Source organism: Pseudophryne corroboree, chromosome 11 (genome assembly GCF_028390025.1).
Source record: "Pseudophryne corroboree isolate aPseCor3 chromosome 11, aPseCor3.hap2, whole genome shotgun sequence".
NCBI lineage: Eukaryota > Metazoa > Chordata > Amphibia > Anura > Myobatrachidae > Pseudophryne > Pseudophryne corroboree.
Window position 1 is genome coordinate 128,994,843 of NC_086454.1, and position 13,071 is coordinate 129,007,913.

At 44.6% G+C, this 13,071-nt stretch overlaps 1 protein-coding gene across 1 annotated transcript in view; it reads right to left on the reverse strand.

Annotated features, from left to right (window-relative positions):
• The window catches only part of LOC134969093 (synaptotagmin-A-like), a 166,435-nt gene that overhangs the window by 20,421 nt on the left and 132,943 nt on the right, over positions 1–13,071 (reverse strand). Inside the window, 1 exon segment of the mRNA XM_063944802.1 lies at positions 2,337–2,448. Within this exon segment, the coding sequence (XP_063800872.1) occupies positions 2,337–2,448 (112 nt within the window).

The following is a 13,071-nucleotide window of genomic DNA, read 5'->3' on the forward strand; positions in this document are numbered from 1 at the left end:
GTCACCTATTGCACTGGCTCAAAGATGATTGCTAAGAAACAGCTGAGACAGGTTCAGGATAACAAAGTCCACACAGGGGTGCATGAGAAAGCTAGTGGCCACGGTTAATAAGAGCTAACCATAGATTAACCCCATCGTATACACACAGAGAAAAAACCACAGCACTCACCACACCAGAAGCGGGGCACAGCTATGCACTTACCACTCACAGGGTGGGGTGCATGTAACACAGCACTCTCCACCACAAAAGCGGGGTACACAGCTGTACTTACCACTCACAGGGCGGGGTGCATGTAGCCCATGAAGTAGTCAGGTTTTAAGACTCTGTGATAGTGTAGGACCTGCATGAAGGTGGGGTACCTTGAAAATCGGTATGCAGGCTTCCGTGCATTGGCCAATCCACCAACTAAACCCCCATCATTTATTTATTGAATTGTTGAGGATAAGTGAGTTTACTTTGGTGAGTGCTGGGTTCTTTGTTTGTATATATATATATATATATATATATATATATATATATATATGGGTTTGGGGGTATTTAGTGTTCCCCAAAAACCCTTTAAAGTCTTGGATGAGTATAAACCTGAAAATAGAGAATTGATATGGCTTCTAACTGTTTCTACAATGAGACACCAGAGTTCCTCCAAAAGACAAAGTCTTCAGTTTCTGTGTACTTTATTTAAAATAGTTTTTTTTTTGTAAAAAAGTTTTTTTTCCCCTTTATTTTTTTAAAAGTCTTACATAGCACATGCACAGTGGCCTCTGTGGGCTAGATTTTGCTAGCTTGATGTCCCCTCCCCTTACAGGGTATGAGCTAATGAACTACTAGTTCACCCACCTTCATTCATGGTTGCATTAATCTTCAACACGTTTCACTGACTTATCAACTTCCTCTAGGTGATTCCTCCCTTTACAAAGCAATAACTGAATGAGAATCCACACAATCCTATCACAAACAGGATTGTGATTTGGCATAGTGCCAGGTTTTTATTTTGTGATAGTGTAGGACCTGCATGAAGGTGGGGTACCTTGGCGAGCGGTGTGCAGGCTTCCGTGCATTGGCCAATTCACTAACTAAACCCCCATCATTTATTCATTTATTCCTAGATGTTGTGAGGATAAGTGAGCTTATTTTGGTGAGTGCTGAACTTTCTGTTTCTATATTTTTGAGTAGGTGGCCATGGGCTACATGCACCCCACCCTATTAGTGGCGAGTGCGGACACTGCACCCCACTTCTGGGGTGGCGAGTGCTGTGGTTTTCTATTTGTTTGTATATTTTAGGGTTAATCCTTGGTTAACTCATTAACTGTGGCCACAAGCTCTGTTTATGCACCCCTATTATCTTAAACCTGTGTCAGCTGCCTTTCAGTAATTTATCAGCCAGTGTCAGGTGATGAGTGTACCTTTAAAAGCCATGGAGTTCATGGCAGATACACCTTAAACCAAGTAGGCATATTTGCAGTTATATTATGTGTGTTACAGTTGCCAGGTTTTTATTTTGTGATAGTGTAGGACCTGCATGAAGGTGGGGTACCTTGGCGAGCGGTGTGCAGGCTTCCGTGCATTGGCCAATTCACTAACTAAACCCCCATCATTTATTCATTTATTCCCAGATGTTGTGAGGATAAGTGAGCTTATTTTGGTGAGTGCTGAACTACTAGCTCACCCACCTTCATTCATGGTTGCATTAATCTTCAACACGTTTCACTGACTTATCAACTTCCTCTAGGTAATTCCTCCCTTTACAAAGCAATAACTGATTGGGAATCCACACAATCCTATCACAAACAGGATTGTGATTTGGCATAGTGATGGGCATGGTGCGTTCCGGCCACTGGAACATACTCCCTGTATTGTGTTGCACTTGTGTGGATTTCAGTGGGTGGGTATAAATACAGGGGCCCAGTGGGGTCTAAAGGCGATTGCTACCCTGAAGTACTGTGACCTTTTTCTGCATGTGAGCTGAATGTTTTATTACATACTGTATGCATCGCATGTCTTGAAGAAAGGTCTGTGATCAGACCTAAACGTCATTTGTAAATACAACTAAATTGAATTGAATGCATAGTTTGGTAAGTGCCTTTGTAAATCACATCCATTCTGTTTACCTTTTACTTCTATTATAGATATACTCTTACTATACACACACACACACACACACACACACACACACACACACAGTGTGTGTATGTGTATATATATATATATATATATATATATATATACACACACACACACACACACACACACACATATATACAAACACATCTATATATGTATATATAAATAAAACACCTTTCAAAATCAAACTTCCACTTCAACGCATACACTGTACCTCTTTCTTGAATGATGCTTTGCGAACTTGTTTTGAACTTCAGTATCCCAATTTCTATCTTTTGTGATGTGGGGAGACATTTAAGTGATATCAAGACTTCACCAATGATATCCTGTAGTTAAGGTAAGAGGTAGAAATATTAAAAATGACTGTATTAACATTTGCCTGTTTACATTTACATGTAGAGATTAATGTTTATACATTACTTTGAAATATAATAAACAGTAGTGCAGTGTTTCTCAACTCCAGTACTCAGGGATCCCTAACAGTGCATGTTTTACAGATCTCCTCTTCATCACAAGTGAAATAATTACTGTAGCTCTATATGTTGATCTTTCAACATGTGTCAGCCAGTAATGAATATAACGGTGCACCAACTAGAAATACTCATATGCAGAGCCGTAACTAGACTTTTTGGTGCCTTGTGCCAGAGAGAAATGGTGCCCCCATTTTTCCAATAGAGACATAGGGTGCATGCCTCATGGGGAAGGAGCATGACAAAATTGATCCAAGAAAAAGCACATGCTATGATGCCCTTTCCCACATTATATAGTAATATATTATATATTATATATACAAATGACTGTCCAACAGTCCTTTGCGAGTAAGATGAAATATGACTGCAGTCGTCCTGTTGCAAAGCGGCCTTGACAGCTATGTTGGTGTTAGACGTGTGTCCGGTTAGCGCCATTAGTGCTGTGGGACTGTTGTGCCAACCATAGATGGGCCAGGTGTTTGTGCCGCACACTTAGCCATACAGCTACCTCATTGCACCTCTTTTACTTCTTTGTATGATGTGCTGTTTGTCACCTTCCTGTCTGCCACTCCTTGATGGGCCAGGTGTTTGTGCCGCACACTTGTGTCGCTTAGCTTAGTCATCCAACTACCTCAGTGCAACCTTTTTGCCTAAAAACAGTATTGTGAGGTGTTCAGAATAGACTGGAAATGAATGTTATTGAGGTTAATAAAACTGTAGGATCAAAATTACCCCCAAATTCTGTGATTTTAGCTGTCTTTATGTTTTTTTCAAAAATCATCTAGATCCAAAACTCGAGCATGGAACCAGAACCAAAACACAAAAAGTAATGTATTATATATATATATATATATATATATACACACATATATATATATATATACACATATACACACACATATATATATATATATATATATATATATACACACATACACACACATATACACACATATACACACATATACATACATACATCATATACACACACACTTATAGACCACTGCAAGAAAATTGATTTGGACTCAAATCCTCTATGTACCACATTCATGCACTTAACTTGAGAGCTTGTTGTTATTCAGTTACAATACCGTTTATTAAATAACACATTTCAATACACTGCCATATCCAGGACTCAAACCTGTAACCTGTTGAATTCTAGTCAAACACCATACTCATTGAGCTATTTGATACTGCATGATCCTGCATAAGAACTATAAACACTGTGGACCAAATGTAATAGAGTAAGAGTTTCAGAAAGTGAGAGATTTGGTAAGGTTTTGCAGTTTTTCTTAAAAGTGGCAATCATTTACACTGCAAAACCACGTTGATCTTGCTGTGTAAATGATTGCCACTTTAAAAAAAAACCTGCAAAACCTTACCAAATCTCACTTTCTGAAACTCTCATTCTATTACATTTGGCCCATTATGGAGCTACTGGTACTTTGTAAAAAAAAAAGCTGCAAAAATATGTAGTGTGCAGCCACACAGCAATCCCTTTCAGCCAGACACTTCATAGATCTGCTCAGCCACAGTGCTGATCATTTTTTCACAAAGTACAAGGTAATCTTCAAATAGTTAGAATTCTCTATCTTACAATTATCTGTCTATGCAAGGCAGACAGCTCAATGAATAGAATGTCTGACTGCAATTCCACAGGCAATGGGTTAGAATCCCAGGAATGTCAGCATCTTGAAATGTAATACAGGACAGTGTGACAGATTAACAAAGAAATGCCAAGTTGAGTTCATAAATGTTTTATTATTTATTAACCGTGTCTTGTATAGCGCAGCAAATTCCATTGCGCTTTACAAATGGAAATAACAATGATATAACAAAACTGGGTAATAACAAACAGTCATGGAGGTAGGAAGGCCCTGCTCACAAGCTTACAATCTATAGGGAAATAGGCTTGGATACACAAGGAAAGGTGCTATCTATTGCATAGTCGTCCGCCCGATTGCAAAGGTTCCTGGTGGGCTGTATGATATGGTCATACAGCAATGATGAACCGGGGGCCGAGAGGAAAGGAAAGTGAAGAATGAGAAGACATGTGAGGATATGTGTGGACTGTGCAGAGTGGATGCAATTTGATAGGAAGGTTTATGGAAGTTATGTGGGCGGTTCTGGAATTTAATATGCTTGCCTGAAGAGGCGAGTTTCCAGGGAACGCTTAAAGGTTTGGAGACTAGAGGAAAGTCTTATTGTGCGTGGTAGGGCATTCCACAGAGTGGGTGCAGCCCGATGAAAGTCCTGCAATCATGAGTGGGAGTGAGTAATGAGTGTGGATGAGAGACGCAGGTCTTAAAGAGCGAAGAGGTCAGGTTGGGAGATATTTTGAGATAAGCGAAGTGATGTACGTTGGTGTAGTTTGGTTAATGGCCTTGTGTGTGAGTAAAAGTATTTTATATTTAATACGGTAGAATACAGGTAACCAATGGAGGGACTGACAGAGTGGATCTGCAGACGATGAACGTCTAGCGAGGAAGATTAGCCTCGCCGCTGCATTCAGAATGGATTGCAGTGGTGAGAGCCTATGTTTGGGAAGACCAGTGAGGAGACTATTGCAATAATCAATGCGCGAGATAATGAGAACAAGGATTAGAGTTTTAGCGGTGTCTTGCGTAAGGTATGGTCGTATTTTGGATATGTTTTTTAGAATGTTGTATAAGTATTAGTCAGGGAAGGAGACAGGGGCAGTCAGGAGATGCTGGGCTTCAAAAAAAGGGGGGAAGCTGCAAGTGAAAGTAATTAAAACAGATAATTGCAAGTGCCACCAACTGCGCCCCCTACCCTGCAGTGCCCCCTCCGCACACACCTAGTTACGGCCCTGCTCATATGTGTACACTATGTTGTAGAAAATTCTAAGGCATTACAATATGTAGGACTGCTCCTTAACACAAGGTAAAGCCGCAAATGACTGCTCTCAGCATACCATACACAGTTCTTCCACTGGCCGGCATTTCAGAGGTATATTGATTGCAGCTGCAAGTGGCATTGTCACAGAACACCACTGGAGGAGGTGAGTATTGGTAAGTCTCCACGGCACAAGACTGTGTTATATCCTGATTAAATTACGAGTAACAGTCACTTTCAACTTATCTAAACTATTCAGTGGGTCTCACTATGTTCCATTGTGCTATCACCCTACATGGTTAATTTGGAAGTGGCACAATTATTCCTTCAATCATTCTATATTCTGCCATTGGATAAAGGAACAGTGTTTAAAGTGAATAAGTTACTTAGTTGCAATATATATATATATTTCATACAAGCACGATTATATAATTATGAGCTCATACTGTATATTTGAAATACTCAAATTCATCCACCGGATATTACTTCTAATAATAGAAAAGTTTTTTCTAGATAATTTTTATATTTTTATGGGGTGTGGTTCATTAGGTTGACTTGAGTTAGGTTGACATACATTGGGTCAACCACGTTTGTTTGACATGCATTATGTCGACATGATCACTAGGTTGACATGGTCATTAGGTCGACATGGTAAAAGGTCGACATGAGTTTAACTTTTTTATGTTGTTTTCTTCGAAAAGTGACGGGGAACACCAATTAGTGCAACGTGTCCTCTCGCTCCCCATGCTTCGGGCAAGGTGCCTCGCTCCGCTACCGCTGTGCTTGGCACAGATTACCATTCCCAATTGTAGTCCACATGGATTGTTAAGTATGAAAAAGGTCAAAAAATGAAGAAAAAAAAAGTGTAAAACTCATGTCGGCCTTTTTCCATGTCGACAGTACATGTCGATCTAATGACCATATTGACCTAGTGATCATGTCGATATAATGCATGTCGAGCAAACATGGTCAACCCAATGTATGTCGACCTAATGACCACCATCCATCTCCATGTCACCCCAGTCAGCTGTGTGTTATGTCTCCATGCCCCCTCCCACCCACCAGTGTGTATATCTCAATGTCCCCCTGCCCCCAACCCCAGTTACCAGTGTGTACGTCTCCATGTCGTCATCCCTTCCAGTCACTAGTGTACGTATCCATGTCCCCTCTTCCCATCCTCTGTCACCAGTGTGTATGTCTCCATGTCCCCCAGTCACCAGTATGTACGTCTCCATGTCCCCCCTTCCCCCAGTCACCAGTGTGTACGTCTCCATGTCCCCCCTTCCCCCAGTCACCAGTATGTACGTCTCCATGTCCCCCCTTCCCCCAGTCCCCAGTGTGTACGTCTCCATGTCCCCCCTTCCCCCAGTCCCCAGTGTGTACGTCTCCATGTCCCCCCTTCCCCCAGTCACCAGTGTGTATATCTCCATGTCCCTCTTCCTCCACCCCCAGGTCCGGACTGGCCATCTAGCACTTCTGGCAAATGCCAGAAGGACCGATGTCCAGGTGGGCCGGTCCAGCTGAGCAGCAGCAGTTTGCTTCCAAGCCGAGGATCCATGAAACTTGCTACGCCCCGCCCAATTCTGTGACATCTTCTGATCTGTCCGTCCACCGAACGGGCTCTCTAGCAGTCTGCCCCACGTGACGGCTGTGGACTGTAGCATGCAGCTGAAAAGAATCCTCCAGCTCCACACACACACACACACACACACACACACACACACACAAAGCAGATGATGACACTAGCTGCTGCTGGTGGTGGGAGCACAACACGTGAGGTGACTGCAGTAACCCCGTCTGTCCAAGCATAGAGATAACAAGACTAGAGGTAAAACAGCCGGCAATACATACACTTGAAGAGTGACTGTTGGTGTTAACCCCTGCAGTGCCCTTCAGCTGTGCACACATGCTAAATACCTTTATAAAAAGGCTGAGACTACCCCTGTTCACCTTCCTTATTTAACCTGTAGAGCAGTCCAATTTGCTGGTCATTTAAGATTAAAAAGACTTTGTGCTTTTAAAGGAATCTACAGGTATCACTGCTTGATGGTTCGGTAGAAAGGGCAATTTAATTTGCTGAGTCCTATCCATCTCTTTTGTATTCCACATTGCACAGCACAGTCACTGGTGGGACAGAACTAAAGGTCCATACACAGTATGCGATATCACACACGATATCACTCATTTTCAGCTTTCTGAGCGATATCGTTTGTGATATCGCCAGTGTGTATGCTACAAACGATGAATGATGCGTTCTTCCGCACTTCGTTATTGTCCACCTTTCGGCAGCTGTGCATGCAGCTCAATTTGGTAAATCTTGCATGCAGCTAAATAGGTAATCCTACCCTGCTACCTTTCTCTCTCCCTAGTCCCTACTGTATGCCCTTGCTGTCCCTCTCTCTGTCACTCTCCCTGTCCCTATGTCCCTGCTGTCACTCTCCCTGAATTTTCTCTCATTCCATGTGGCATAATGTGAATTTTTGCTTATTCTGTGTGCTATAATGTGAATTGTGGCTCATTCCGTGTGCTATAATGTGAATTGCGGCTCATTCCCTGTGCTATAATGTGAATTTCGGCTCATTCCGTGTGCTATAATGTGAATTTCGGCTCATTCCGTGTGCTATAATGTTAATTTCGACTCATACTGTGTGGTATAATGTGAAAGGGGCATCAGTGCTAGATAGTATAAGGGGTCCTGCTATTGCGGTGCATACTGTGTATAAGGGGTATATGGTGTGGTAAACTACACAGAAGGACATGCCCCATTTTAAATGGCCATGCCCCTTTTTTGGAGGGTGCGCGCTTAGTTACAACCTTTATTTTTCCATAGCCACATTTCAACAATTCCACTTCAAGCAATGGTTGTGTGTATTTTAATAGAGAATGATGTACACTTGTATGTTGTTATAATATTAATTATATTTGTAAGAGCATAGACTAAGAAGTAGGAGGAGTTGGGAATAGTAAGGGGAGGAGTCAGATGCTGACACCAAGGTAGGCCTGTGTGCTTCAAAAATGCCAGGGCCTATTTTTAGTCCCAGTCCGGCCCTGCCCACCCCTGTCACCAGTGCGTATGTCTCCTTGCAGAATAATGTTTTTAGTTTATGAAGATTTTTATTTTTTTTATATTTTCTCATTTTAGGTACAGGTGGTGGTGGTGGTGCAGGGGGATGGGGGGGCGTCCAGACCAGTAAGTTGCCTAGAGCCCCATAAGGTGTAAATCGGTCTCTGGTTGACATTCAGCAAGAGGAGGTCAGCGCTTCCCCAGCTGTCCCTCCCCCAGCTCAGGGCGCTATTCTGCTAAGGTTTTCCCACCCTGAGTTACTCCTCTCACACCCAGGGCCAGTGGAAGGTTTCTCGGCACCCTAGGCAAAATGTAAGCCTACCCCCCTTCCTTATTCACATTACGTTACAGTAGTGACTCTTATTGATGTTGCGTCACACAGTAGTGCCTCTTATTCACGTTACATCACAGAGTAGTGCCCCTTATTCACGTTACACCACAGTAGAGCCCATTTACATTAAACTACACAGTGGAGTCAATGCACGTCCTGCCACACAGTAGCACTCCTTATACACATTATGCCACACAGTAATAGTGCCCCTTATAACACTATATGCCTAAAGCAGGGGTGTCCAAACTTTTTGCAAAGAGGGCCAGATTCGGTTAGGTAAAAATGTGTGGGGGCCAACCATTCCGCCTGACATTCTTTGAACCATTAATCACCTCAGAAGACTAACAAATAACTTGTCTTACCTGCTCTAATGTGAAGGGTGATACGGAGATCTCGACTGCAGTAAATAGGCCAGGCCTGGCTCAAAGACAGTGGTTTTGATGCGCAAGATGTCACGCAGGTGAGAGTCACTTAGTCTTGTCCTCACGCGGTTTTTGTTATGGTTCATAACCGAGAATGTCTTCTCGCACAAGTATGTTGAGCCAAACAAGCTCAGCATTTTCTTGGCAAATGTTCGGGTCTCTTGGAACCTGCCTTTATCCAGCTGGCTGTAAAAGTTGACAAGAGGGAGCTGTTGGTACCGACTGCGACACTCGGCGTCACACTGCAGCTCAATGAGCTCCAGCTGCAGGTGGTCTGGAGTGTTATCAGGAACCACGGAGAAAGGAGAGGAAAAAAGTGTGATCTCCTTTTCAATAGCTGCAAAATCATGAAAGCACTGTTGAAACTCCTCAGCCAGAGATGAGATATCGGTTTCATACCTCCTCATTTGTGCACTGATATTGTTCTCTGGAAAACTGGTCATTATTTCCTGCAGCGAAGGGAAATGTGTGGTATTGGGCTGCATTTGTTACAGGTGTCCTTGGAAAAGTTGCAGCTTGGTCCGAAAAGGCTTTGATGTACGAATACAGTTGGCTTACCACTGCATTTTGCCCCTGAAGGCTCGTGTTCAGTGCATTCAGATGCCGTGTTATGTCAACTAAAAATCCAAAATCAGACAGCCAAACAGGATCAGATAGTTCTGGCATCGTTTGTCCCTTTTGTGCCAAGAATTGTCTGATTTCTTTCCGAAGAGAGTAGAAGCGCTGCAGTGCAGACCCCCGACTGAGCCATATTATGTCGTTGTGATACACAACATCTCTGTATTCAGCCTGGATGTCGAGTAGAAACTGTTGAAACTGGCGGTGGCACAGGGCTCTGGAGCGAATATAATTAATAGCCTTTATCACCGGTTTCATAACATGATCATATTTCAGATGTTTGGCACATAGAACTTGTTGGTGAATAGTACAGTGGAGTTTTATAGCTTTGCCTCCTTCTTCTCCGACTTTGTTACAGACTAGGGTTGATAATCCACTTCGCTCGCCAGCCATGGCAGGTGCGCCATCCGTAATAATCCCAGTGACTTTATTCCATGGTAATTTCATGTCATCTACAGCGGAACAAACAGAAACAAATAAATCTGTTCCTCTTGTTTGGTCCTTAAGGCTCTGGAGGTCAAGTAGCTCTTCACTCACGTTCATTTCATTGTCCACTCCTCTCAAAAAAATTAGTAACTGAGCGGTGTCAGATGCGTCCGTGCTTTCGTCGCAGGCTTATGAAAAAAAGTCAAACTCCACTCCTTTTGCCTCTAACTGTCTCTTAATATCAGATGAAACATCTTCAATTCTCCGTACCACAGTGTTACGAGCCAGGCAAACATTGGCAAACTCTTGCTTCTTCTCGGGACAAATTTTCTCCACCATTTTCATCACACAGTCTTTGATAAATTCACCCTCAGTAAAAAAGGTTTGCAGTGCTTGGCAATCAGCGTTGCCACCTCGTAGCTCGCCTTTGTGGCATTTTCATTTGACTCACGGGCTCTTGTGAAAAAGCACTGCTGTGTCTTTAAAACAGCTTCCAGTTGCTTCCATTTTTCACTGCGTTTGTTCCCAGTTAGCGTGTCGTAGTTAGCATGTTTTGTCTGGTAGTGCCTCTTGATATTGAACTCCTTGTAAACAGCCACAGTCTCTTGACAAATTAGGCAAATACAGTTGTTTCGTATTTCAGTGAAAAAATACTGCAATTTCCACTTGTCCTGGAAACGTCGGCCCTCGCTGTCAACTTTCCTTTTTTTTGTTAAAGTCGCCATTTTAGAAATGGGCAGGAAAGGTTCACACAAGGGTCAGGCAGCGAGAGTGCGGTCACAGGTCTGCTGGAATATAAAATAGCATTTTTTATATCACAGTAGGAAAGGAGAGCAGTGCTGCCAGATACACAAAGCCCCCAGTGCTGCCAGATACACATTATATACCCCCACAGTGCTGCCAGATACACAAATGCCCACAGTGCTGCCAGATACACAAATGCCCATAGTGCTGTCAGATACACAAATGCCCCCCCAGTGCTGCCAGATGCACAAATGCACAAAGTGCTGTCAGATACACAAGTGCCCCCCCAGTGCTGCCAGATGCACAAATGCCCCCAGTGCTGCCAGATGCACAAATGCCCCCAGTGCTGTCAGATGCACAAATGCACAAAGTGCTGTCAGATACACAAGTGCCCCCCAGTGCTGCCAGATGCACAAATGCCCCCAGTGATGCCAGATGCACAAATGCCCCCAGTGCTGTCAGATGCACAAATGCACAAAGTGCTGTCAGATACACAAGTGCCCCCCAGTGCTGCCAGATGCACAAATGCCCCCAGTGATGCCAGATGCACAAATGCCCCCAGTGCTGCCAGATGCACAAATGCCCCCAGTGCTGCCAGATACACAAATGCCCACAGTGCTGCCAGATACACATTATACACCCCCACAGTGCTGCCAGATACACAAATGCCCATAGTGCTGTCAGATACACAAATGCCCCCCCAGTGCTGCCAGATGCACAAATGCCCCCAGTGTTGAAAGATGCACAAATGCCCCCAGTGCTGCCAGATACACAAATGCCCCCAGTGCTGTCAGATGCACAAATGCCCCCAGTGCTGTCAGATGCACAAATGCCCCCAGTGCTGTCAGATGCACAAATGCCCCCAGTGCTGCCAGATGCACAAATGCCCCCAGTGCTGCCAGATACACATTATATACCCCCACAGTGCTGCCAGATACACAAATGCCCATAGTGCTGTCAGATACACAAATGCCCCCAGTGCTGCCAGATGCACAAATGCCCCCAGTGCTGCCAGATACACAAATGCCCCCAGTGCTGCCAGATACACAAATGCCCCCAGTGCTGCCAGATACACATTATATACCCCCACAGTGCTGCCAGACACAGACATGCCCATAGTGCAGTCAGATACACAAATGCCCCCCCCAGTGCTGCCATATGCACAAATGCCCCCAGTGCTGCCAGATGCACAAATGCCCCCAGTGCTGTCAGATACACAAATGCCCCCAGTGCTGCCAGATGCACAAATGCCCCCCAGTGCTGCCAGATACACATTATATACCCCCACAGTGCTGCCAGACACAGAAATGCCCATAGTGCAGTAAGATACACAAATGCCCCCCCAGTGCTGCCAGATGCACAAATGCCCCCAGTGCTGACAGATGCACAAATGCCCCCAGTGCTGACAGATGCACAAATGCCCCCAGTGCTGACAGATGCACAGTAACCATCTCTGGCTGCCAGCACAAGTAATACTAGCTTACATGAACCCGGCGCTGCAGGTCACCAGAAGCCGCTTGCGGAAACCCCTGGGCGGCTCTCCGGCATTATTCATTGCGTCACAAGAGCCGTGAGCCCGGGACAGAGGACACTTACCAGATCTCCTCACTCAACCGCTCTGTCCTCCCGCCGATCTCATTCAGCCGCGCTGTCCTCCCGCCGATCTCACTCAGCCGCGCTGTCCTCCCGCCGATCTCACGGACACAGGCGGCTGCGGTGAGTATGAAGTGGCCAATCGAGCACGTCTTCCTGTCCACCAGCGGCCAATGGCACAGTAGCGGCTGCCGAGATCCTCCCCTGATTGGCGCTGCCCTGCCCACGTCCCACCCTCAGGACGCACTAGCCGCCATTTTAGGAACTGGCAAATTATGAATGGAGTTTATTTCACAAACTCAGCCAGTGGGTTGCGGGCCGGGTAAAATGTGTGTGCGGGCCGCGTTTGGCCTGCGGGCCGGACTTTGGACATGCCTGCCATAAAGTAATGCCCCCTATACATTATGCCACACAGTAATGCCCCC